Source organism: Nannobrachium achirus (assembly GCF_963921795.1).
Source record: "Nannobrachium achirus genome assembly, chromosome: 10".
Classification (NCBI taxonomy): domain Eukaryota; kingdom Metazoa; phylum Chordata; class Actinopteri; order Myctophiformes; family Myctophidae; genus Nannobrachium; species Nannobrachium achirus.
Genome location: NC_137819.1, coordinates 47,231,580 through 47,258,767, shown reverse-complemented (window position 1 = coordinate 47,258,767; position 27,188 = coordinate 47,231,580). Strand labels below are relative to the sequence as shown.

The 27,188-nt window shown below is 44.7% G+C and overlaps 1 protein-coding gene across 1 annotated transcript; it reads left to right on the top strand.

The window, feature by feature from the left end:
- Nucleotides 1–468: 468 nt before the first annotated feature.
- On the top strand, nt 469–21,215 carry LOC308292503 (polypeptide N-acetylgalactosaminyltransferase 15-like; the record flags this gene model as incomplete). The annotated part of the gene is made up of 10 exons (XM_080734848.1): nt 469–1,031; nt 1,214–1,380; nt 2,726–2,930; nt 4,624–4,791; nt 5,361–5,478; nt 18,516–18,710; nt 18,813–18,944; nt 19,138–19,239; nt 19,845–19,988; nt 21,015–21,215. The coding sequence occupies 10 exons, from the start codon at nt 469–471 to the stop codon at nt 21,213–21,215; spliced, it is 1,995 nt and encodes a 664-aa protein (XP_080590974.1).
- Nucleotides 21,216–27,188: the final 5,973 nt, after the last annotated feature.

Below are 27,188 nucleotides of genomic sequence, written 5' to 3'. Positions count from 1 at the left end.
TTACTTTTCCCATCACTGTCTATAGCCTACACATGAACTTGTTGCTGGACATCAGGTACTGCGTCGAAAGTCCGTTATTTTCCCATTCAAACTGGAGCTTTAGGACCGCGAGGCGCTCCGGATGAGAGTCCCGGTGCACCTCTGTCATTAACACCAAGATGAGGCTGTCTTCAGTTCAGTTCAGTTCAGTTCAAACCACAGCAGCTTCCACCACTTCTCACAAGTTCCACGCGTTACACGGATGCTCTTCAAGCGGTTAATGGACGCTTGGGGCCGGCTGTGAGGCTAAACCCACAGTTTTAGGATAATCTCTTCAACAATGCGGTTGTTGTCGATATCAGAGAAAGGGACAGGTCATCATCATCTCAGCATGTGGACCAGAGTCTGGTGCCCCACTGGCACTAACTGAGGAGGATCTCCCCCTCTCCTCTCCTCTGCTCACTCATTCCTCGCTCCATTCCTCCCAGAATGAGGCTGTGGGGAGGCAGGGTACGAGCTCCACGCCGACGGATGTGCTGCTGCCTCTGGCTACTGCTGCTCGCCATCGCCGTGGCCGCCCTCGGACTCTCCTCCGACCTGGTCTACCCGGACCAGAGCCACCATCACCAGAGAGCCCCGATCCCCGATCCCCGCCGTCCGCACCAGCGGATCCCCGAGCCGCCGGAGCTCGAGGTCATCGTGGACTCGCGGGATCCGTCGTCGAAGGTTCGCAACATGGGTCTCTCGCCGCTCACTTCTCTCCAAGAGGACCAGCTTTTATTCGTGCCGTCGGCGGCGGACCAGGGCAGCAAGAACCCGCCGGTTCTACCGCAGAGGAAGGGGAGTTACAAGATGCTTATGCCGGGGCCAAATAAGGACACGACCGCTCCAACGCCGCTGACGCACGGCGCCATGGGGAATGCGGTTCGGCTAAAACTGGAAGGTTTGGAGAAGGACATGGAGCTGGCTGCGGTTCAGAAATACGGTTTCAACGAGGTGATTAGCGAGCGGATTTCGTTGCACCGCAGACTGCCCGAGGCGCGCCATCCTGCGTAAGTGACCGGTGCAATATGTGGCCAAAGGGCGCACGGCGAAGGACGGCGCAGTAAACACAGAAAGTTGCACACTCAACATTTCATTTAGGTTAACGCACGCAGGTTATAACTCCCTATGTACAAATTGCATGCACATTGTTGTCGTTAAATTCATTTATCCACCGCTTACACTGTTACAGGTGTTTGGGAGAGCAGTACAGCGAGGCGCTCCCCTCTGCCAGCGTGGTCATCTGTTTCCACGACGAGGCTTGGTCCACGCTGCTGCGCACCGTGCACAGCGTGCTGGACACCGTGCCCAAGCGGTACCTGCAAGAGGTGCTGCTAGTGGACGACCTTAGCCAGCATGGTGCGTTATACTGTTTAATAGGGCTATTTTCTTTCACTTGGTTTTCAAATGAGTCTGTCTTCCCATTTGTCTGTCTGTATCTATCATCGTCTGTCTCTCCGGCGTCCATCCACCTGACCCATCCATCCATCCATGTAACTTTACTGGAGCAGCCTATGTCTGTCTGTCTGTATCTATTATCGTCTGTCTCTCCAGCGTCCATCCACCTGACCCATCCATCCATCCATGTAACTCTTGAGAGCATAAAAAACAAATGGACCTGATTTCATTTTACACTCTCAGAGTTAAAGATATATAAGGATCCATTTGGTTTCCAAGGGAAAGTCCCGAAAGCGCGAAGCCCGAAAGCGCGAAGTGGGGAAATGTCTCCTACCGCACCGTTAGCGCGAAGTGGGGAAATGTCTCCTACCGCACCGATATTGTATGGTAGTACAGCTCCTTGTGAACGTTGATAATATGCAGTGCTCGATATTGTATGGTAGTACAATGTCTCTCTTTTCATTCACATGCTCCACTGTGCACGCACTGAGCACGCAGCTCATAATATGCAGTGCTGTCTGCACTCAGCTTGTCTCGCAAAATAGCTGATCTGCAAGCTCACAACACGTCGACAACGTGAGCTTGTAGTAGCCCTTCACAATAAGGGTCCAGGAAGATATATTGTGTGGTAGTACAATAGTTTCGACAGGGGGCACCCTTTTTCATTTACTGTAGTCAAATAGCCTATATTGTGTGGTTGTGTAGTTTCTTAGGGCTTAAAATGTCCTCACGCCTCCCCTCCCCCCGCAAAGTGAAGCCGATAGCCGAAGGGTGCTAATAGTCGGCTAATATAGCCTGCATTTGCATGCATACGTATGCATTTCCCCACTTCGCGCTAACGGTGCGGTAGGAGACATTTCCCCACTTCGCGCTTTCGGGCTTCGCGCAAAAGGTACGCACCCGGTTTCCAACTCTACATCATTTAGCTGGGGACCACCTGGAATCCCTTCAAGGACCACTGGTTGTCCCCGGACCACTGGTTGAATACCACTGATAGCCACTAGACTTCAGAGCAAAATGACTTTTTTTTCCTATTGATTACTCACACCATGGAGACCAACAATATTTGTTTGCATCTGTCACATTCCCAAGACAAAAAAATCGATTATAGTTGACCCCCCTTTGATTCCGAATGGGGACCCAGATGAGGAGTGATGGATTTGGGTCCCCATCCGATTCCGGAATCAATGGGGGTACAATTACTTTAATAGCCTACATGTTTTGTCTTTGTCTTTTTTTTTTCCCGGTGAACTACTCCTTGAACATCTGTCCTTTGCTCTCTGTCTCTGTCCCCCGTGCTGTCCAGGTCACCTGAAGAGCGTACTGAGTGAATATGTAGCTCATCTGGACGGGGTGCGCTTGATTCGCAGCACCAGGCGCCTCGGCATTGGTGGGTGTCGCTCGCTGGGTTCTGCCAGGGCTGTGGGTGAGGTGCTGGTGTTCATGGATTCACACTGCGAGTGCCACAGAGGCTGGCTGGAGCCCCTGCTGGAGAGAGTGGCACAGGACAGGTACAGTGTGCGCCTATCACTGTGGGTTGATGTTTATACATGTAGCTGTTAAAGGTGTCTGAACAGTCTTGAATATTGACAAAACAGATGCCAAAACCAGCAGACATGTAAAGCACATGTATGTGTATTGATCCACAGCCCAGTATAATACTGTGTAAGTTCGGACTAATGTGTAATGACAACTAATAACGGGTTAATAGCATAAGTAGCGATATGCTTATGGGCTCTGCTCTATGCTATGGGGCTGCTGGGCAAACTGAACGGTAGGGGAAATTCTGCAAATACCGGAGAAAAAAAAACCTCTATATGTTATTTTAATCCGGACTTGTCCTTAACCATGAGCCATTGCGAGGTGATGTCTTTGCCTCAACCAACTCTCTCAACAAGCTGATAGAATATACACGTAACTTTACAATATATCGCTTTAACTTAAACAAACATCTACTTTACAGACATCCTCATCAAATTATTTTACACTTACTTACTGTAACAGCAGACAGCGAGAAGGGAGGGAGGGGTTCAGAATGTGTGTGTATTCATTAGTGAGGTGGGAGATGAGTGCGTGAACTTATGCCTCAGCTCACCTGATTTGGCTCAGACTGCCTGTGGAGTGGCTCTAATTAGGTAATTAGGCTTGAAGTCTGCAACCACTCAACAGACACATTTTTGACCCTTTGTATCTTTTTCTTTTCTCATTTAACCTCTTCATTCTTGCCTTTCTTTCTTGCCATCATACCATGCAGTCATTCTTGTGAAAAGAAAGGAAAAGACAAGGATAAATAAATCGCATCTGTCTGTAAATTAAAACAGACCACAACAAAGGGAAGTGTGTTTATGTTGAACTTGGCTGCTGTATGAAACACAAGCTGTGTAAACCCGAAGCCGGAGAGAGTGATGCATGCGCCCATCATTATAGTCTCTCTCACTGACACATAGATATCAGCTTTGATGGGGGAAAATGCAGGAAGCATGAAGAAAGCCATAATGAGCTGGATAACAAATTAAATATATGATGTCCGTAGATGGTAGAAGGCCGTCTGGGAATCAGAAGGTCGCAAGTTCAACCCTCTGCCCAGTTTACATGGCAAAGTGTCACTGAGCAAGACACTTAACCCTAAACATCATCTTAAAGGACAACTTTATTTTTTTACAACAAGGGTTCATAGTTTAGATAGTCATTAGAGAAAAATAAAGATGAGTGTTAAAATATTTTCATTTCTTTCTTTCTATCGTTTTAGTAATTTCAACGATTTTGATTTGCATGCTTGCCCCCAGGTTGGGGGCATGCATGCGAGTGGCTAAATATGTGTTTTTAGACACAATAAGCTCATTCCCAAGATGCACTGCAATCTTTCATGGGCAGATTTTACTTATGGAGGCTGGTGTAAATAGTAACATAGAAATTGTCAACTTATTGTGTCTAAAAAGACATATTTAGACACTTGTACGCGTGCCCCCAACCATTGAAATCTAAATACTAAAATGGCTAAAACAATTGAAAGCAGTAAATGAAAACATTTTAACACTCATATTTTCTTTTCTCTAATTACAATCTAAAATATGAACCCTTGTTGTGAAAAAATAAAGTTGTCCTTTAAGTAATTTCCCCTTCCCCCGGGGGCCGGTAACTACTCCCTTTCTTCCTTTGCCTAAAATGTGTCAATGAATGCTTCTCTGTGGTGACTCTGTCTAGGACCCGTGTGGTTTCCCCTGTTATTGATGTGATAGACTGGCAGACCTTCCAGTACAATTTAACCCAGTGGCCAGTCAGAGGAGTGTTTGACTGGAGACTGGACTTCCGCTGGGAATCCCTCCCTCAGCCTCAAAACACAGACCAAGACTCAGTTATCAAACCCGTCCGGTGAGAGAAAGCTATTTAAACTGATTCACTTGTTTTCCTTGTATCCTATGTTATTGCGACCGTAGGTTGCAGATTAGTATGTGAACTGTCACAGCTTGTCCGTATGTACAGTATGTATCTCTGTCTATAACGCCTGACACTGTGGTTCTATGGGTTTGTCGCTCTGATATCACGCTCTGGCTTCACTGTGATGTCACACTATCAGAATCCCTTTTATGCCCATATATGGAGTTCCCTGATGTCATCAATATATCTCCATATACAGTACATGGACCTCCATATATGGGTACCAGGGGTCTTCATATATGGGTAACTGGTCTGATATACCGTAGAGATCACTGGCCAGATGGCCAAGACATGGCACGACCTCGCATGTCGCCCTGAGGCGTCTTACTAGTAATACAGTATGCAATGTGATACCTTGTAAATTGTTCACAGAAGTGGGAAGTAATAAAGAACAATAACCATGTTATTTTACTTGATTATAATATTTGAAGTACTTCTTTCACAGAACAGTTATTTTGTTAGTTATTACAAAGTGATTCTGAATTTGAATCTCATTCTGATAGGAGTCCGGCCTTAGGAGGTGGAGTCCTGGTCATTGACAGGCATTTCTTCCAAAGTGTTGGAGCCTATGACCTGGGCATGCTGCTACGGGGGGCAGAGCAGATTGAACTGTCAATTAGGGTAAAGGAAAACTGCCTTTGTATTCATTTTACAGCTAAACCTTTCCTTTTTTCACACTTACACCTGGCGTTTTCCATTTATAGTTATATTTTCGTTCAGTTTGTTTTCAAATGAGAAAATATAACTTTTAACATAACATTTTTATCTCGGCCAGTATATGCCGGCCATTGACAGATTCAATGGTCGGCAGGAATGTAGTAGACTTCAGTTCAAAATCCAAATAGCCTTTTTCATGTGATAATGTGGCGTCTATTGTCTTGAGGTGATATTGACCGCTGGCCATTGGAGTTTCAAGTAATTTAACCATTAACTTAACAATGTATGGCCATAAATATATATATATATATATATATATATATATCCTCACTAACTAATCAGAATGTGTATGTCTGTATGTGCATCTGCAACTCCACGTTCATATCAGCAGTTGTTCAATTATCTAAAAAACATAATACAAAAATCAATAACGCATATGCCTTGCTGACCAACAACTTTTCCACCTTCAGATGCGTCTTTACTTTTCATAATCACAGAATGTTAATGTTGAGCTATCCTAAATTTGTATTAGCTGCCCACTGGACTGTATCCATCTCTGGGTACAGGGGACCTTCACATAGGAAAGGGGCCAGGCCCGCCTGGCTCTGCTCTATGTGTGTGTATATATGTATATATGTGTGTGTGTGTGTGTGTGTGTGTGTGTGTGTGTGTGTGTGTGTGTGTGTGTGTGTGTGTGTGCGTGCGTGCGTGCGTGTGCGTGTGCGGGTGCGGGTGTGTGTGTATATGTATATGTGTTGGTTTTTAAATCACAGAACGGACTTGCACCTGTTATAGAAATCGAAATCTTGTTTATTCTGACATTCCATCGTTTCTAACCCTGCATAATGGTCTAGTGGACTAATGATTGGTCTCTCAGTTTAGAGGTGCCATGTTCAAATCCCAGTCCTCCCACAGTTTTTTTTTTACTTGGACCTTTTCAAGGTTCAAAGAGCACTCAAAAGTTAGTGAGAGATGGAGTAGTGGTCTAAAGATCAGACTCTCATTGCTGATGTTCCATGTACAAATCCCAGTCTTCCTACATTGCTATTTTACTTTGACATTTTCATGGGTAAAATACAAAATAATTACTCAAAAGCAACTGTTGTTCTTTAGGTTGGAGATGGTGTAGTGGTCTAAAGATCAGTTTTAAGGTGCAGGGGCTCTGTGTTCAAATCCCAGTCACCCTACTAATTGCTGCTCTATTACTTGGATCTTTCCAAGGTTAAAATACAAGATAATTACTTGAAAGCACCAAAACATATTTACAGTGAGAGATGGTCTAATGGTCTAGCGCTTAGACTCTCAGTTAAGAGGTTCCATGTTCAAATCCCACTCAACCTACAGTCTATCTCTGGAGTATGTTGACCTTTTTTTAGGCTAAATACAAATTTTCATTTCTCTCCATTGCTCTCAAGGCATGTAGGTCAGATTTTTTTCTGTAAAATTTCAGTTGGACAGAGTTCTTTCAGATACAACCCCCCGCCTTTAGCTCTTAGGAAACAGGGGGAGGGACACCCCTCCACAATGGTCCTCCGTGTACCTTGGGCATGGGACTTGAACCTGTCTGAAACCTGCCTGTAAAGTACCATGCATAGTAGTACATAAGAGCCGCAGGAATACATAAGCAACGGAGGGTGAGTTAAATTTCGTCCGGTTTGTCCGGTCTGTCTCCCACGCCTCCGTACTCCGGATGATTTATCTCCGTATACGGACCCTTACGGACAGCTCCCAACTGGACGGACTGAACGTACAAGATGTATCCGTAGAAGAAGTACCCACGGCCACCGTTATAAAACATAGGCGCAGTTGTGATGAAATTAACTCTGCTCTAACAGCGGTTCTCAAACTGTGTGTCCCAATAATAAATTATATTTTATCAAGAAACGGAAAAGGTCGCACAACCACTTGAAGAGGACGCCTCTCTCTCTCTCTCTCTCTCTCTCTCTCTCTCTCTCTCTCTCTCTCTCTCTCTCTCTCACACACACACACACACACACACACACACACACCGCAGCACAGACAGCGAGGCACACAAGTCACAAGAAGAGATGATGCGGCTCATTTATTACTTGGATTATGTTCAATATATGAGCGGGTGTGTACGTGTGTTTTGTTATAATTACTCCGGGTCCGCATCCATGTGTTTAAATTTGTACCCTCGCGGAGTTGCATTTACCGTGATAACCAGTCCAGACTCCAGACTGTTACCACGTATTATTTATACCAAACATCACGGCGGGTCCAAAATCTGTGGTTCTACATATTATGGCTAAATGCTAAGGTTTTTACACGTGTGAGAACCACCTTCATGTGGCGCACGGCCAAAACGGGAGCAGAATTGGAGCGGAGAGCGGGTCGGAACATAAATAACGTGCATGTCTACTATGCATGGCGACGCGATTACCGTACGTAGTTCCTCACCCAAAACGTACACAAAATCAACCATACGTAACTATAAATGGCCCTTAACAGGGACAACCGTTCAAGCGACCATACCATTGAGCCAAGGCACCTTTGGGCCCTCAGCAGGTATCTCCTGGTTCTTTTGAGTTTGCTCTTGTATTTTAGCCTTGAAAAGATCAAAGTTCTCAAGCAACAAAGTGTAGGAGGACTGGGATTTGAACATGTGACTTCTGTATTGAGAGTCAGATCTTTAAACCACTACACCATCTCTAGGAGCAGTTGAGTTTGACTACTTCTTTTGTATTTTAACCTTGAAAAGGTACATGTAACACAGCAATGATCTTCATGAGAAGCAGGATTTGAACATAAACTCTGATCTTTTGACCACATCTCATTTAGAGCAAATGCTTTTGACTAATTGTCTCCACCAGCCGAAGGCTGAGGGAGAGTATGTTTTCCCCTCCGTCCGTCCGTCCGTCCGTCCGTCCGTCCGTCCGTGCGTCCGTCCGTCCGTCCGTGCGTGCGTGCGTGCGTCCATGCGTCCTCGCAGTTTGTGAGCAGCTAATCTCAGTCACCGTTGGCCCGATCGCTGCCAAACTAAGCACACACACTCCCTGGATGCCAATCTAGAACCTCTGCCCCACATTTTTCAAATCAGCCTCATGGTGGCGCTATAACAGGCCGATTTGTGTGGCCTGGTTGTTACCAGCTAATCTCCGGCGCCGTTGGCCCGATCGCTGCCAAACTGAGCACACACACTCCCTGGATGCTAATTCAGAACCTCTGCCCCACATTTTTTAAATCAGCCTCATGGTGGCGCTATAACAGGCTGATTTGTGTGGCCTGGTGTTATTAGATTTATATTGCTATATTCGAAACAACAATATATTTTCATAATGTAGATACCTTGAGCCCGATTCATCAAGCACTTTACGGCCAAATTACACCCATATTTTGATCTTAAGGCATTTAGGACAATTCTCAAGTTATATGGGTCAGATTCAGCAATGTTTTTTGTCAAGGATTTTGAAAGGATTTTGAAGGTAAGACAGATACCGGTATATAAGCCAGATTTAGTCACTTTATTGTCTCCACCAGCCGAAGGCTGAGGGAGAGTATGTTTTCCCCTCCGTCCGTGTGTCCGTCCGTGCGTCCGTCCGTGCGTGCGTCCGTGCGTGCGTCCGTGCGTCCTCGCAGTTTGTGAGCGCCAAATCTCAGTCGCCGTTGGCCCGGTCGCTGCCAAAGTGAGCACACACATTCCCTGGATGCCAATCTAGAACCTCTGCCCTAAATTTTTCAAATGGGCCTTTTCTAGCGCCAACTAGTGGCCGATGTTTGCTAAACACATTTATGTGCACTACTCTTACATATTTTGTCCAAAAATCCTACAAATCGGTAGGCAATATCTCGACAGTCATGTGATCGACACGGATCTGTCCGATTTTGCATATTCCATCCTGATTGGCTAAGATTGGCTTCCAAAGTTTGTGGGATTGAGCCGTTTTGAACAAAATGCCTCAAATCACAAACGCAAAGTGCAATTATCATGAAATCGTGCACACACGTTCCCACTAGGCCGAGGAAGAAATGCCACTTAATTTCTTTTTAATCAGCCTCATGGTGGCGCTATAACAGCCCGATTTGTGGTTTTACCTATAACTCCACCGATCAGTTTCAAACTTTGTAAGCGCATTCCCTAGAGGCTAAGGATAAACCTTTGCCCTGCATTTTTCACATCAGCCTTTTATAGCGCCACCTTTGGGCCGACTTATGTAAAACACATTTTTGGATATTACTCCTTGAGATTTTATCCAAAAATCATGCAAATCGGTACACAGTATCTCTATAGTCATGTGATCAAGTCCGATCCGTCTGATATTTCACATTCCATCCTGATTGGCTAATATTAGCTTCCAAAGTTTGCAGGATTGCTCCGTTTTTGAACAAAATGCCTCAAATCATCAACGCAGCTTGCAATTACCGTGACATTTGCCACACATATTCCCACTAGGTCAAGGAGCAAATGCTACCTTTTTAACATTGTCCTGTTATAGCGCCACCAGCAGGTAGACTTTAGCAAAACACATTTTTGGAACACAATGCTTGAAATCATGCATGCAGAGTCCGATTGCCATGAAAGATCTAAGGTGAAGAACATATGCCACCCTTTTTACATTGGCCTATTATACAGTAGCACCACCAGGACGCACGGCCTGGTGGAGACCTGTGCTCGGAAGAGCACTGCTTCTAGTTCTTTAATATTTTAACCTTGAACGAAATGTTCCACAACTCCACACTACGAGTCAAATCTTTAGACCACTACACCATCATTCACTACAGATGTGGTCTGGTGCTTTTGAGTTATGTTTTGGTATTTTAGCCTTAGAAAGGTCCAAGTAATACAGCAACATAGGAGGACTGATTTGAACCTGGAACCTCAGCACCAAGAGACTGATCTTTATACCACTAAAGTTCAGTAGACCATCTCAGTCCTCCTATATTGCTGTATTACTTGTACCTTTTCAAGGTTAAAATACAAAAGAAGTCAAAATCACCAGAAAATACCTACTCCTAGAGATGGTGTAGTGGTTTAAAGATCCGACTCTCAATACAGGAGTCACATGTTCAAATCCCAGTCCTCCTACACTTCATTGCTTGCGAACTTTGATCTTTTCAAGGCTAAAATACAAGAGCAAACTCAAAAGAAGCAGGAGATACCTGCTGAGGGCCCAAAGGTGCCTTGGCTCAATGGTATGGTCGCTTGGACGGTTGTCCCTGTTACAGGCAGGTTTCAGACAGGTTCAAGTCCCATGCCCAAGGTACACGGAGGACCATCGTGGAGGGGTGTCCTTCCCCCTGTTTCCTGAGAACTAAAGGTGGGGGGTTATATCTGAAAGAACTCTGTCCAACTGAACTTTTGCAGAAGAAAAAACTGGATGTACATGCCTTGAGACCACTGGAAGAAATTGAGACAATTTTAGCCTCAAAAAAGGTCAACATACTCCAGAGATAGTCTGTAGGTCGAGTGGGATTTGAACACGGCACCACTTAACTGAGAGTCCAAGCATTAGACCATTACACCATCTCTCTCTGTAAATTTGTGCTGATGCTTTTAAGTTCTTATTTTGTATTTTAACCTTGAAAAGATCCAAGTAATAGAGCAGCAATTAGTAGGGTGAGTGGGATTTGAACACAGAACCTCCGCATCTAAAGTCAGATCTTTAGACCACTACACCATCTCCAACCTGAAAAAACATAGGTGGTTTTGAGTAATTATTTTGTGTTTTACCCATGAAAATGTCAAAGTAAAATGGCAATGTATGGAACATCAGCAATGAGAGTTTGATCTTTAAACCACTACTCCATCTCTCACTAACTTTACAGTGCTCTTAGTCTTGAGTAATTATTTAGTATTTGAACCTTGAAAAGGTCCAAGTAAAACAAAAGTGTGGCAGGACTGAGATTTGAATATGGTACCTCTGAACTAAGAGACCACTCATCAGTCCACTAGACCATATGCAGGGTTGGCAACATTGGAATGTCAGAATCAACAAGATTTCAATTTCTATATATTTCTTTTTCAAGGAGGAAGGGAGGAGATTCCCTAAACGGGATCTGAGGGTCCTCCCCCAATAACTTAATCCTAACATATATATATATATATATATATTTGTCCTGTGTTTTATTGAATTATATACTAATGATTCACCATGCAACAAAACTGTTCTAAGGTCAACCGCACCAAAGCAGCTCTTTACGATTGCCATAATGGTTGCATGATGTTGCAAGGCCAATCATTAGTGTTAGGGCATAACATTGAAGCTAAGCCTGTTGTCCGGGATAACTAATACATATTTAAACGTAGCCTACTGGCTTGTGGTTTCACCTCTACTGTGATGCTCCTAGCAGCTTTGTGCTGTGCAGACTATGGATTGAAAAATATATATATATTTATAGGGGTGCCCTGAGACAACAAAAAAAAAGGTTTGGGAACCACTGGTCTACATAAATGTTCAAATCCTGGTTGTTCTGTGGTTCAATGCTGGAGTGTTTAACTTTACCAACTCAAAGCTAACATATTAAAGAACACTTCAACATTACTAATAGACGTCTGGTAGGTGTATGCTACAAACACAAACATAGCATGCTACTAGTATATATAATTAGATGACAACACGCACACATATAAGCGTGAATGTGGGTGTGCCATGCGTGTGGGAATAATAATTGCGACTGTAGTATGAAAACTCTTCTGACATCACATTGACACCTCATCCCAGCTCAGCAGAAGGATATAGCTGACCTGATCACAATGATTTTGCAAATTAATTCCATCCTTTTATAACCATATATGGAGATCCCTGATGTCATCAATATTAAGCCCATGTGCGTCACAGTGCGTGACACCTCATCCCAGCTCATCCATATTTGGGAAAATATGGACACATTTTGTCAAACTTAAACAACCAACCGCAAATGCAACCAACCAGGTCTGTGCATTTCTTTGGTCAAAGTTGATCCCATTAATAGTCTTTAAAAGACAAAGAAGTGGCCACACACACTGTAGCCAAAGTGCCAATATTTATTTTAGGACGCAGAGGGAAAGTTGATCTCATGCCTAAGCGCCAGTGCTTGCCCAGGAGTCTGCTGTCACCCAGGCAGATGCGTGCACGCGCAACCTCGCTTCCTGCCCTTAGGGCGTCTTACTGGTGGTATACCCTCAGAAAAATCCTAGAATACGCCACTGATGACAGATAATATACATAGTTAACCAGTAAGACTCCCTAATCGGGAGATAAGCGACCGTTGGTCGCTTATCTCCACAAATAGGCCAAAAGTTTGTTTTACCAAATTCGTCCTGATGGTGGCGCTAGATGGGACAGATGCGTTTTGATTACATGACTGTAGAGATACTGTGCGATTTTTTGTGTGATTTTAGGGCAAAATCTGTAGGAGCAGTGTCCAAAAATGTGTTTAAAAAAATCAGCCTGAAGGTGGCGCTAAATGGGACAGATCCATGTTGATGAGATGAGTGTAGACATACTGTGTACCGATTTGCGTGATTTTAGGGCAAAATCTGTAGGAGCAGTGTCCAAAAATGTGTTTTAAAAAATCGGCCTGAAGGTGGCGCTATATGGAACAGCTGAAGGTGGCGCTATATATCCACGAGTTTCCAACGCCCCATAGTACATTGCGCAGACGTCTGCACCGAGCTTCCGGTGCCGATTTACAAGCTCACAACGGGTTGAATCTGCGACGCGACGTGAGCTTGTATGTCTGCTGTTAAACCCGGAAGTTTGGTCCCGATGGTCTCCAGTAAACTCCCGCGGAAACTTGTGGATATATATTTTATTTTCTATGCAAACATATACATGGGTGACTCAAAATGTCTTTATCAATGCATTGTGCACTTACTCATTCTGAGTTATGGTAGCTCTGTTGGTAAAGCTCTGGACTCATCATCAGAAGGCTAAGAGATCAAATCCCAGCACCTCTGCATCTGAGCAATAGACACTCTTGGTTTGTCTCTCCTTTAAAAGGCTATTGTCATTGATAATGCATTGGGTGCTTAAAGTTAAATATTTCAAAAACTACACATTATTTCAAAGTAGAAATCTCAAGCATGCATGTCCACAGTAAGGTGGAATTTTTGAATTGTGAATCTAAGTTGTTCGGTTAAAGTATGTAGGAACAGCGAGGTGCCAAGATAAAACCAAGATAAAACCTGCCCACAGAAACGAATGTCCTGGATTAATCAGAGAGGGTCCGATCGAGGCCAGAAAAATATCACAACTAGTCAGATATGTCCCAGAATATAACCTTATATGCTCATATTTCAACTAACATTCAACTAACCTGGTAATGACTTCAAGATCATCCCCATATGGGCTGTGATCTGGCACTGGCCTAGTTCTAAACATCACCAGAGGATCTTATCATAATGTCATCATGATGTAATTTGGCTTGCAGGGATAACATTGTGTTTTCCTCTGTTTTTCATTGAAGTCAGGGTCACTCACCTGGCAGGTGCCAGCTCCAGAGCCTCCAGCACAGAACATCCGTCTGGTGATGAAGTCACCCCAGTAACACACGCAGTCACTGTAGCTGACAAGGGGCAAACAAGCCTGCTGGAGCTTATCAGGTCTCTTGATAGCTAGAAGAATACACATGATTCAAACGTTAAGGATTGAGCTATATACCGGTATAGATAGATTATTCCACTGAGAATGAGACATTGAAAATCGTGTTTGTATAGAAACGCGACAAAGCAGGTTGAACACACACACACACACACACACACACACACACACACACACACACACACACACACACACACACACACACACACACACACACACACACACACACACACACACACACACACACACAGATGATATACCAGTAAGACTCCCTCCCTAATCGGGAGATAAGCGACCGTCAGGTCACATGTACAGTATACACAAAGAGGGCTGTAACTGGCATTGGTGACTGGTTCCTAGTTGTGTGGCCAATGTATAGTTTTGGTTGGCTGAGAGAATGTGGGGTTTAGCTGTGACATGGTTGCGTTTATGTCGGCAGAAAAATGTTATTATGTAGGTGGTACAAATGTGTAACATATCGGTCTGAAGGTGGGGCAAAATGGGAGAGATCCATGTTGATGACATGAGTGTAGAGCAAGTGTGTACCGATTTGTGTGATTTTAGGGCAAAATTTGTAGGAGCAGTGTCCAAAAATGTGTGTGAGAAAATCGGCCTGATGGGGGCGCTATTTGGGACAGATCCATGTTGATGACATGAGTGTAGACATACTGTGTTGGGATTTGCGTGATTTTAGGGCCAAATCTGTAGGTGTAGTGTCCAGAAAAGTGTTATAAGAAATCAGCCTGAAGGTGGCGCTAAATGGGACAGATCCATGTTGAAGAGATGAGTGTAGACATACTTCGTACCAATTTGCATGATTTTAGGGCAAAAAAATGTAGGCGCAGTGTCCAATTTTTTTTTTGCAAGAATCAGCCTCATGGTGGCGCTAGAAGAGGGCCATGTGAGATGTGGATGTTGTAGTTTGGCAGGCAAGGAGTGTGTGTGCCAAATTTGGCATGGATCGGGGCAACGGTTGCGGAGATATGCACAGGGCAAAAGTGTGACGTGTCACGTGTGACCGACGGACGGACAGCCAGTGTGACTGACGGACGGACAGCTGGTGGAGGTTTTGATAGTAAATGCGACCTGACGTTCGCAACAAACTATATACTGTATATAACTGTATATAAACTTGAAACAAATCAGCAATCTTTTGTAGAAGCTTTGGGACAAACAGAACTTTTTGTTTTCTTCTCAAAATCACATTAAATAGGATACAAAAAAGCCTCAGATTTCAAATGCATTTAAAGGTAGCAGCTCTGTTTGTATGTGCAGTAGGTCTAGAGGTCATTCAATGGTTTGTAGTCCTTAGGTGGTTGTATTCCATTTTGCTAGCCTTCTTGTGTCTTCTTGTGCTGCGTTCTCACCTTGTTATATTTCTATGGGCCGACGGCCTGGAACCGCCTCCCATTACATCTAAGGCAGTCTACCTCGGTGGACAGCTTTAAGTCTCAACTTAAGACTTATCTATGTTCTATTGCTTTTAGATAATCTTACCCTAGCCTAACTGTTTTTGCCTGTTGCTATTCTATTGTTATTGCTATTATCTTCTGTGTTAATGTTTTATTTAATTTTGTTTTTCTGTATTGTAATTATTGCTGTTTTTTATATATATATTTTGTTGTGTGAAGCACTCAGGGCATTTTTGTATGAAGGGTGCTATACAAATTAAGTTTCATTCATTCATTCATTCATTCATAGGTAGACCTATGGAAATGTTTTGTTGTCTTTATTGGGTGAACATACTCATGAACTCCATTGCTTTTTGGAACATACATTTCACACTGGGAGGCGGTATAAGTGGGCTCCAACTTTGACCAAATATGGACATTCTATGACGGCACACTAAATGACATCATATTACTGACATCATAGACTGGCCTCCTATATAAACGGTCTCGTGTTCAATAAGTCTGTCTTACAGAGCAAGGTGGTGGAAGTATAATTTAAACCACTGTTGTTGCTGATGCTCTGTCCAATGTTGCACTGCACAGTGAAGCTGCGAGCACCCCCAAATATCGCCTATGATGTTGCTGTATCGGTGGGACACAAAGTGTACGCATTTTTTGGAGGTTACGAATTGATGCCTAGCAGACCAAGAAGAGAAGATCAGATCAAAGTGTACATCTTCAACACAGTGTCTCTGAGATGGAGGACGTTGCCCTCAGTGACGACTACAACAGGAGAACGACCCCCTGAGGTTCCCTGTAGTCGCCGTTATCACACAGCTGTACTCATTGAAGATATTGTATACATCTGGGGAGGAGTGATGGAAGGATTTGTATATTGGGGTATGAATGTTGTCGTTAATTATAACGACAACATTCTTTATGCATTTGATGTTGACGCCCTCAAATGGATCATGACTAGGGTTTCTGGGACCATTCCAGAGAGGAGAGATCAGCACTCTGCCTGTGTCTTGGGGAAAGTCATGTATATCCATGGAGGAACGACCCTCCGTATCACTAATGACATCTACAAGCTGGACACCACCACGATGGTCTGGTCCTTCATTAACACCAGAGGCACTCCACCTCCTGCTACAGTAGGTCACTCTGCCACCATCATCGGGACAAAGATGTTTGTATCTTGTGGCTGGGATTGCCAGGAAGACGGAGGCCTTAACATCAGAGTGTTTGACACGGAGACCGACAGCTGGATGGACACGCCTCTTGCACAGTTTCCTGCAGAAGAACGCTTTGGTCATTCAGCCTTTGCCTACAATGGAGAGCTATACATAATTGGTGGTTGGAACTGCAAAGATATGGGTGGTTTCAACTGCAAAGATATGTGGAAATTCAGTTCAGAGACCTTCTCCTGGAAGAACGTTAAGCCCAAAGTGAATGACTCGTTTTGGAGGGTAGAGGGTTGCTGTTGCATGGTGGGAAGTCGTGTCTTCATCTTTGGAGGATATTATTATAAAGGCTCACGGGGCAGGGATGGCCACATCGATGGCCCCAACGATGGCCTGTACATCCTAGACTTGAGTCCTAGTCTTGAGACGCTATGCAAGCTAGCAGTTATTCAGTACGATCTGGAGCAGTCAGAACTCCCACACGACATCAGGTGGAAACTGGCAGCCATGACTTATGGACAGGCCCGTCGCGAGCCTAATCAGCGCTCTATGAGAGCTCTCTCGAATGTGCTCCTCTCCGAAATGCACAATTTCTTTTCGTGCGCGGTATCGCACACAAAAATGTTTTTGCGTTTTTCTTCCATACGTTGGCTACAGAGGAAATTAATAAAATGTACTTCATAAAATAAATCATGCCTGTTGCTAAGGATTGAGCCAGAGGAGGAAGGTTTTTATTTTATTAGAATTAGTTTTTATTTTTATTAGTTTTGAGGTTTTGTTTTCAATTACAGTTTAGTTTTAATTCGTTTTTAAAGTGAGGTTGCTAGTTTCGTTTTGTTTTTATTTTTTGAAATGCTTAGTTTTAGTTTAGTTTTTATTAGTTTTAGTGTTAGTTTTAGTCGCGGCACGCCAGGGTGCCCCGTCACCCACTTTGAAAACCCCTGGTATACACACACACACACACACACAGAGAGAGAGCTGCAGCCTACTACCGCCACCTGGACAATTACATTACATGGGTTCATATCTAAACCTAAATAGGAAGGATTGTAAAATGAGAATGAAAGACCACTCCGTTAATGAGATGTTTTATATGTTTGGGGTATGTTTTATATGTTTTATAGTTTTGGAGATATTTAACTTTTAAATCTTAAATCTGAAAACTTTGGCACCTCGCTGTTCCTACATACTTTAACCGAGCAACTTGATTCACAATTTAAAAATTCCACCTTACTGTGGATATGCATGCTTGAGACTTTTACTTTGAAATAATGTGTAGTTTTTGAAATATTTAACTTTAAGCGCCCAATGCATTGTCAATGACAATGGACTTTTAAAGGAGGGAAAAATCAAACCATAGGAGTCAAATGCAGTGTTGCCAGTGATAGGATTTGATCCCATGACCTTCTGATGATGAATCAAGAGATTTTCCAACTAAGCCACCCAATCACACATAATTTGGGTGTCCAGTGCATTTCCCAAGACATTTTGAGCTACTCATGCATATCGTCATAAAGAACATTCCAAAGTACTCCATCATCAAACTACAGGTAGACTGGTGTTTGAATATGGAACCTCTCTGCTGAAAGTCAGATCATTAGACCACTCAGGGACGTATTAACCCCCGCGAGGGACCTCCACGTTAGTCCGGCCCCTGGTCCTTTAGGTTTCTGACAATGTGGTTGAATAACCCTGCCCTAAATGTATTAAATGCACAATTTAACACAAATATACTCAAAGGGCTTTCAAAGTATTGTTCTAAAGTGCTTTACAATAAGGGAGAGGAACACGGTTCAATGTGGAATCCTCAGTGTTAATTTAGCTGTGTAGTATAGTATATATAAGCACACATAATCTTGTCTTGGCCTTTGATATAATCCTAGGTGTGGTTGTGTGGGGGCTCTATGGAGGTGGTACCCTGCTCACGGGTGGCCCACCTGCACCACCATCACCTGCCCACCCCCCTGCCCGACCAGGAGCTGCTTCAAAAGAACAAGATCCGCATCGCAGACACCTGGATGGACGCTTACAGCAAGATCTACTACAGGAGAGACACTCTGTCTCACTTCATTAGGCAGGTGCGTGTTTATGTGTGTCTTTGTGCGTGCACGCATACTCACTCATATGTGTGTGTATACATATAGGGAGATCTACAGTGAATTTCTTATCTCCCTGAGCAGTCCGAGAGCCCCAATATAACAGAGCGTGTGAGACTGAAGAGAAGGCTGGGCTGTCGTACCTTCCACTGGTTCCTGACTACTGTTTACCCAGAACTCTACATACCCCAGGACAGAACTGCGCTGTCAGGAGAAGTACGTAGACACGCACAGCACGCATACACACTCCCTAAAAACAAATAAACTTACATTCGGATACATGCATGTTCACTTTTCCTCTTTATCTTTCTTTGCACACAATCACATGGGATAAAGACTGCACACATACAGCTCTATACAGTAGTAGACAGGAATAGCTGTATTAAGTAACATGCTCACATGTTTGCAGCTCTACAACGTTGGCACCAGCTACTGTGCGGACTACCCTCGAGGCCAAGGTCTGCAGGGGGGAGGCATGAACATAGCTCCCTGCAGCGGCACTGGCAACCAGGTAACCATTCTTGACAAAGATAATAACAAAATAGCACTCCCGTAAAAGTAGAGGTTAGAAATTTCCTATGATTTAATAAAAGATAAAATCTGATTGTGCGTAAAAGGAATACATAGTGGCAAAAACCTTTTATCTAAACTCAAGAGTAAGAATCTGAGAATGGAGTAGGGCTGTCACGATATGACATTTTACATGACGATTAATTGTCACTCAAATAATTGGCGATTAACGATTTAATTGTGTTTTTGTCGTTGATAATTACATTTCTGTTTGGCTTTTAGGCTTTGAAGTTGTACATGGTAGATATGACACATAACCTAAATATACAAAGAAATTACTGACATATTTGACAACTTACTACTTAAAAAATAACTTTGATAGTGGAAATAGCCGATCTACAAGCTCACAACGTGTCGCGGTGCGACGCGTTGTGAGCTTGTAGATCGGCTATTTCCACTATTTCGGACATTTTTCAACATTCATGATTATGACGATTATGACAAAATAATTGCGATGTCAAATAATCACGATTAGACGATTATGTAATAATTGTGACAGCCCTAGAATGGAGACCCCAAAAATGTCTCTCTTTCACTGTGTTGCAGCACTGTGAGCTGAATTCCTGGGGAGAGGTGAGATGGGGTCCTGCCGGTATTCTGTGTTTCAACGCCAGAGGAGACAGGGTGGTCTTGTCCCCGTGCACCACCCCGCAGACAAACATCAGTGCACTCCAATGGAAGGTCATAAAGGTCAGCCCTGGGGAACAAGGCTCAACATTTACCCATATCACCTTGCACAGACGCACAATTTTTTTTTTCTTACTATAATTTTTATCCTACGATTTTTGGAACCCATTTTTTCGCCCAGTGCCAATTGCCTAAGCTGTAATCCTGGGCACTGCTCTCCCTCTGCCACACCTGGGGAGGGCCCCGAACTGAGCTCATGGTTCAGTGCATGAAGAAGAGTGTGCAGGCCATTTCTTTTCACCTGACAGGGGAGAGCTTCCCCCGTTTGGAGGTAGCGCATGGAAGGAACACGTTGTTCCAACCAGTTCCTTTCCCCTCCATCAGGCGCCCCGGCTGGCCAGGGGAGGCATTATAGAGACCAGGACTGCATGTTTATGTGAGGGTATCTACCCTAGGAGACACAGGGAGAACATGCAAACGCCACACAGAAAGGCCATTTTGCCAACCCCGCTGATGATGACACGGAGGAGGGAATGCGCCCACAGCGCCCCCCGGTGGGAATCGAACCTAGGACCTTCTAGCTGTGAGGCCACAGCACTACCAAACACTGTGTCCCTCCCCCCGCACTCATTTTTTAAATAGATTTATTTATTGACAATGCACAATGTACACATATCATAAATCTTTTCTTTTTACAAAATGTCACTGTAGTCATAAGACATAGGAAAAAAAAGGGTTAGGGTTAGGCTTTTTAAATACCTAAACAAATTATAATAATCATTACTGCATCAAAAGTAATCAACAAACTATGATAAAAACTGGTCATACAGTGGCCAAATTGTCAAATAATATAAGAAAGAGGCAAACATTTTGAAAATAGCTGATCTACAGGCTTGTTGCTGGTAGATCGGCTATTTTCACAATATTTATCTGTGGAACTGAGTCAAACTAAATGTAATGCATCAACTCCTACAACGATTATTTTTGAGGGGTCGCGGCCTGAAAAGGTTGAAAACCACTGGTGTAACTCAAACTGCTGCTGACAGAAATGGTAGATGTTTTTTCTTCTTTTCCCCCCTCTCCTTCCAGCTGAGTGGACAGCTAGTGCATCTGCAGTCCCAGTTGTGTCTGGAGGCTGTGAAGAAGGAAACGGCTCCACAGGCAGAGAGAGGCCAGGGTAGGGGAGGTAACGGCACCAAGACGGAGACGGGCCTCTTCCTACGCTCCTGCAGCCATCACCCCCGACAACAGTGGCACTTTGAGCAGCTAGTGGCTCCCAAGGGTGCTTAAAACCACTTGAACCCAATTAGCGGAGTCCCTCTGGGCTCTATGCTAGTGTATCTTTAGTTCTATGCTATTGAGGGAAAGCCATCGCTGAAAATAGCCGATCGATAAGCTCACTACGCAGCAGCTTGTCGATCGGCTATTTTCTGTGAATACTTTTCCCACAATACGCATGCTGGAGTTTAAGTGGTTAATGTAGAAAGCACAGAGGGAATGGTGGACTGGTCAGACATGATGGAATCCAAGGCACATATTTTGTGGGCAGAATATATAGCAACATATCCCCTTGATGAGACTGAGTGTGTGTATGCAATATGCTTCGTCAGTCATCCTCCAATTAGCCACTATATCATTCTTGTTCCTGTTTTAAGGATTGCAAATACAGATGTGTGTGAGTGAGATGTTAATGAATGATGGGACGGTTGAATAAAAACTGAATAAAACATACTGTATGTGCTTGATTGATTGTTGATTGAAGTATTAGAAGTTTGCATAGGAAAAGGTACTGTTTCATGACATCTACTTTATGACTGGGAAGAGGCCCAACATTTTCTGGAAGACTTGCTGGATGGTCATCACCCCTAAAATGCTCTTTGTGGTGTTCATTGCTTATGAGGCCATCCAAGTACAGACACGCCCCTCCTGTCCTGCTTGGGACCCTGGTTATGGAAGTGTCTATTTATACTATAATCTATCTATGGAATTTGTGTGCACGACTGCACGCGCCAGTGTGTCAACTCGGGAAGTGTCCGAGCATTCGGTCTCATATATGACCCTGAGGCGTGATTATGGATCCCACTGGGAAAGATGGATGGAAACGGCATAGAGCGCTCGTTTTCACAGTTATTGTCCACGACACTGCAAGCGGCGCGAAGGCCAGCGGACCTTGGCCGGGCCAGGGCCGTTACGAAGCCGTGGTGCATGCAATCGTTCTCGGCCTGGGCAAGCGCACGATAAACGCAATGATAATTGGGGTTTGGTGCACCTCGCGCGGTCCAAGAGACTACAACGGAGCGCTCCCTACGTCCGGTTCAGCCAATCACAAGCTTCAAAATGAGTCCGGGGCGTGGTTATCCATCTTTCCCAGTGGGATCCATAATCACACGACCCTGAGGAATGCAGTGCAGAATGGCAATTCGAATACATTAAACACATTAACTTTCTCCAGAGAGTTTAGAACTGTAATATTTTGCACAGTGTAAGTTTAAACTTGTCAATGCCTTGATGCCATACATTATATTTTGGTCTATGCCCTGTGTCGACGCTCCAAAACAAAACTGTGCACCGAAAGATAAGTCAACTGCAGCCATTGTTGCATAACCCCCCCCCCCCCCCCCCACACACACACACACACACGATTGGAAATCTGTTACAAAAACTGAAACTTTTAGTAGTGCAACAAAAGTATAAACAGTAGTCTGTAAGTAAACAGAATTGCATAAAGAGTCATACGGTACAGTTGTCTCTTCAGGTGAGTTTCCCCCAGACTGAGTGTTTGGCATCATTGTCCTCCTAACCTCCTCTCTGTGGTGCCTGTGGTCTCCATTCCACTGGTAGCTCTCTACAGATGGCTACCACTCATGAGGATTTAGGTTCCTTTCCTAGCGGAACGTGTCAACGACACCTATGATATGACGATTGAATAAACCCCCAGCGGGCTTTCAGTTCAGTTGTGAAATGTTATAATACAATAGACACATCAGTACTGTGTGTAATCTGTATCAAATCAAAAGTCAGGCTGTAAACTTGAAATGGTGTCTTATAAACCCAAGAGGGTTGGGCACTCTGTGTGCAGGGCACGGAAATTAAAGAATCAATCAATCAAAATGTTGATGTGTTTATATCTACTGTAGTTCACATCACCAAAGCTTTCCTCTTAAGTAGGAACTGGTTCTGGTTTTGGTTCATCTTGTCCAAACTTGGCTTCCATCTGTCCCAGTATTGTGCCACAGATGTGGTTTAAAGGTTCTCCATGACACTGAGAAAGACAGCAACCACAGGCGGCAGTGCAACCAAACCTGGCAATGAAAGGAGAGAAACAAGAATGAAAAATTATGATATCACAGCAAGAGTGGAGGGGAGTGTAAACATTTAACCTAATGATCCACATGGGTTACATTTTTACACTCTGATTGAAATGAACACTGAAGATTTTGTGATGACAGCAACCGCAACAACTACCGCCTTATGCGAAATGAAAACAGGACCCCCCCATTCGTTTTTCTGAGATATCAAGCCTTATTTGTTTTAAAGGTATCCCCTATAAAGATATGCCCTAAATAGGTAGCGTGAATTCACATTATCAAGTGTCTTCTGAAGACACATTATAATGTGAATTCACGAGACCGGGATGGTTTACCAGGCTACAAAATAGGGACGCCAGCCAGGTTGAAAGCACTAACGATGTTCTCATCTGTTAAATGAACCCTTTTAGGACCAAAATAATGAAAATGGTGACACTTAAACAGTTGCTTTGGGATGGTTTGCAATAAATGGAATTAAGTTACATCTGGTCTAAAACAAATGACATACAGTATGTCTAATCGATCTGAAACCGCTCCTATCTGGTCAATTGGTGTCTGTTTGTACGTATGGCCACTTTGGCCAGGGTCATATTGGCCAAGCTTCGTGGGACGCTTAATGAAATTAACTCATAAATATCACCACTCACTCACTGCACACTGGGTGTGATTTTTAAATATTAAAGTTTCTTGATTTACAGTACAAGACTAGGATTAATAACTTATGTCAACTAAAGAAATAAAGAGGTTAAGTACATTAGCAGCATTCATTTCGTGCAATTAATTTACGCCAGGGATTATGTTATTCCCTCTGACTATGGGATTGTGGGTGGCATGTGATTGGGCATGAGAACATGTATATGTATGTACCGTCATTTCCTGCCCATTCATTCAGTAAACATGGTTGCACCGCTCATCCTCTCCTGTGTGTGATTTACAGTTCCTCCTATCTAAACTGGCGTGGTGGCAGCGGCGATTGGACTTACGTCTCAGGCCGAAAAAGGAGTTATTTAACAGTCTTATGATAGACGATCGCACGGTGGATTTCAGTCTGCCGTCAGAACGCGAGAGGATTTAGAGCGCAACATAGCCTAATATGGCAACGTCACTCAGAGCGCCAAAGCAATGGTGCTTAACCAAGATAGAGAACGTGAACTCTTTTGAGAACTGGCGACAGAATCTACTGTATACGCTGTTACTGGACAATGAATTCGCTCCTTTCCTTGTGGACGGCGCAGCGTGGGAAAAGAAGACGAGAGCATCTCCGCACCGAGGCTTCACTGACGACGGGGACGAGGTGCCCCGCCCCCAGCGGCGGACAAAGGAACAGAAAGTAAGCATGCTGGAATTGATGCTGGGGCAAATAGCCAATTATTGCCCTGTGATCTCACGTCAAAGTATAGTTAAAAACTCTACTTCCATTGACAGTATATGGCAAGCTATACGCCAGCATTATGGATTTCAGTGCACAGGAGCACATTTCATTGACTTTGCTGCTATTAAATTGGAACCTAATGAAAGACCAGAAGACTTATTTCAGCGCTTAATGGCTTTTGTGGAGGATAATATGCTGCACAAAGACTCTGGAATCAGTCACATGGGAGAAGTTGTGACAGAAGATGAGGAGCTCTCGCCATCACTGGAGAACTTTATTGTGCTTACATGGCTCCGCTTGCTGCATGAGGAGCTGCCCAGACTTGTGAAGCAACGGTATGGCACAGAGCTACGTTCACGCACACTTGCATCCATTAAGCCAGAGATTTCGCAGGCTCTTGATTCCCTGTTAAATGAACTACAGGCGTCAGAGGACGCAAGGGCTATGCGCACAGCTGTCTCTGAATTTTCTAGGTCTGGTTCTAGATTTTCTAGCTCTAGATTTTCCAAGCCAAGACAGATGAGTCAGGGTCCGAGGAGGAGGGTGTGCCCTCTCTGTAAGGAGGCCAGAAGAGCTGATGAACACTTCTTGAGCACGTGCCCTTTTCTGCCCCCGGAGGACAAAAAGTTCATGGCAAGGACACGGCAGGTTACGGGGGAGCTGAGTGAGTCTGAGGGCGAGTCAGACAACTTTGCTGGTGAAGAGATGACTGCAGCCAGTGTTGTCCAGCGTGTGGTCATCAAGGCATCCCCGTATCTGGACACCTTTCACGGTCATCTAGCTGTAAGGCTCACTATTGACAGTGGCGCTACAGGGAATATGATGAAGGCATCATGCGCTACGAGACTGGGCGTCACCGTTACAAAGACCACACAGTTGGCCCATCAGGCTGATGGCTCCTCTCCACTGAAAGTAGTGGGGGAGGTAAGAACATGCTTTCAAAGAGGCGGGCAGAACTTGTACTTTGAAGGCCTCGTCGTGGAGAACCTTGATTCTGACATCTTGGCTGGGATCCCGTTTATGGTGAAGAATGACGTTTCGATCAGGCCAGCCAAATATCAGGTGTGTGTGGGTGAAAACACCTACTATTATGGCAACCAGCACAAAGGCGACAGACATGCGGTGCGGCGTGCACACGTACTCAGTGCACCTGACAAGTCTACAGTATGGCCGGGGAAGTACATCGAGCTTGACCTGCCGGCCGACCTATGTGACGTGGAGGGCGAATTGGCAGTCGAGCCGCATGTAGACGAAAGACACACACACCAGTGGCTTGCCCCAGCGCTGCTTCAAGGCGTGGCAGGGAAGATCCGAGTCCCTAACCTCACCAGGGAGCCACAGTTGATCCAGAGACATGACCACATATGCCGCGTCAGAGCTACATTCGCACCAGCATGTGAGGATGTTTCACTACCAGCCGAAACTCCTAAGAATAGCCTTAAGCCTAAATCTGCACCCTTTGCTGAGCTTGTAGCTTTGGACCCAGACAACATTATGTCCCCTGCAATCAGAGACAAGTTTCTGGCATTGCACAGGGAGTTTGACTCTGTGTTTGACCCACAGTTCAAAGGGTACAATGGTGCTGTGGGCCCCTTTCAAGCCAATGTGAATATGGGGCCTGTGCAACCCCCGCAGCGTAAAGGCAGGGTCCCGCAGTATTCCAGGGGTCAGTTGCAGGAGCTTCAGGCCCAGTTTGACAATCTGGAGCAGATGGGCGTCTTCAGAAAGCCTGAGGATGTCGGCGCTGCAGTGGAGTATGTCAACCCATCCTTTCTGGTTAAGAAGGCAGGAGGCGGCTCTCGCCTTGTCACAGCATTCGCGGATGTTGGCCGGTACAGTAAACCTCAACCATCACTTATGCCTGACGTTGACTCCACCTTACGGTTGATTGCGCAGTGGAAGTACATTATTGCTACGGATCTCACAAAGGCCTTCTATCAAATTCCATTATCCAGAGACTCTTGGAAGTACTGTGGAGTGGTTACACCGTTTAAGGGTGTTCGTGTGTATGTGCGCTGTGCCATGGGCATGCCGGGGTCGGAGACAGCGTTGGAGGAGCTGACATGCAGGGTGTTCGGGGATCTTCTGGAGCAAGGCCACATAGCCAAAGTTGCAGATGACATGTACTGTGGCGCAAACTCTCTTGATGACCTGTTGGCCGTCTGGAGGAGGGTGCTGTCAGCCCTGCAGCATTGTGGGCTGAAACTTGCCGCCACCAAGACCACCGTAGCACCCGTACAGACTTCCATCTTAGGCTGGGTGTGGCGTCAGGGTACCATCCGTGCCACCCCTCACCGTGTGTCTGCCCTGGCCGCGTGCCCGCCCCCAAAGACTGTGACTGAGATGCGTTCATTCATTGGGGCGTACAAGGTGTTGGCTCGTGTACTCAAAAACTGTGCTACCACACTGGCACCACTTGATGATGTGGTTGCTGGCAGAGACTCAAAAGATGTGATCCAGTGGTCTGACGAGCTGCTATGTGCTTTTAGTAACTCCCAGAAGGCCTTGTCCTCAGCTCATGCCGTTACATTGCCGCGACCTGCTGACCAGCTATGGATTGTTACTGATGGTGCTGTCAGGGAC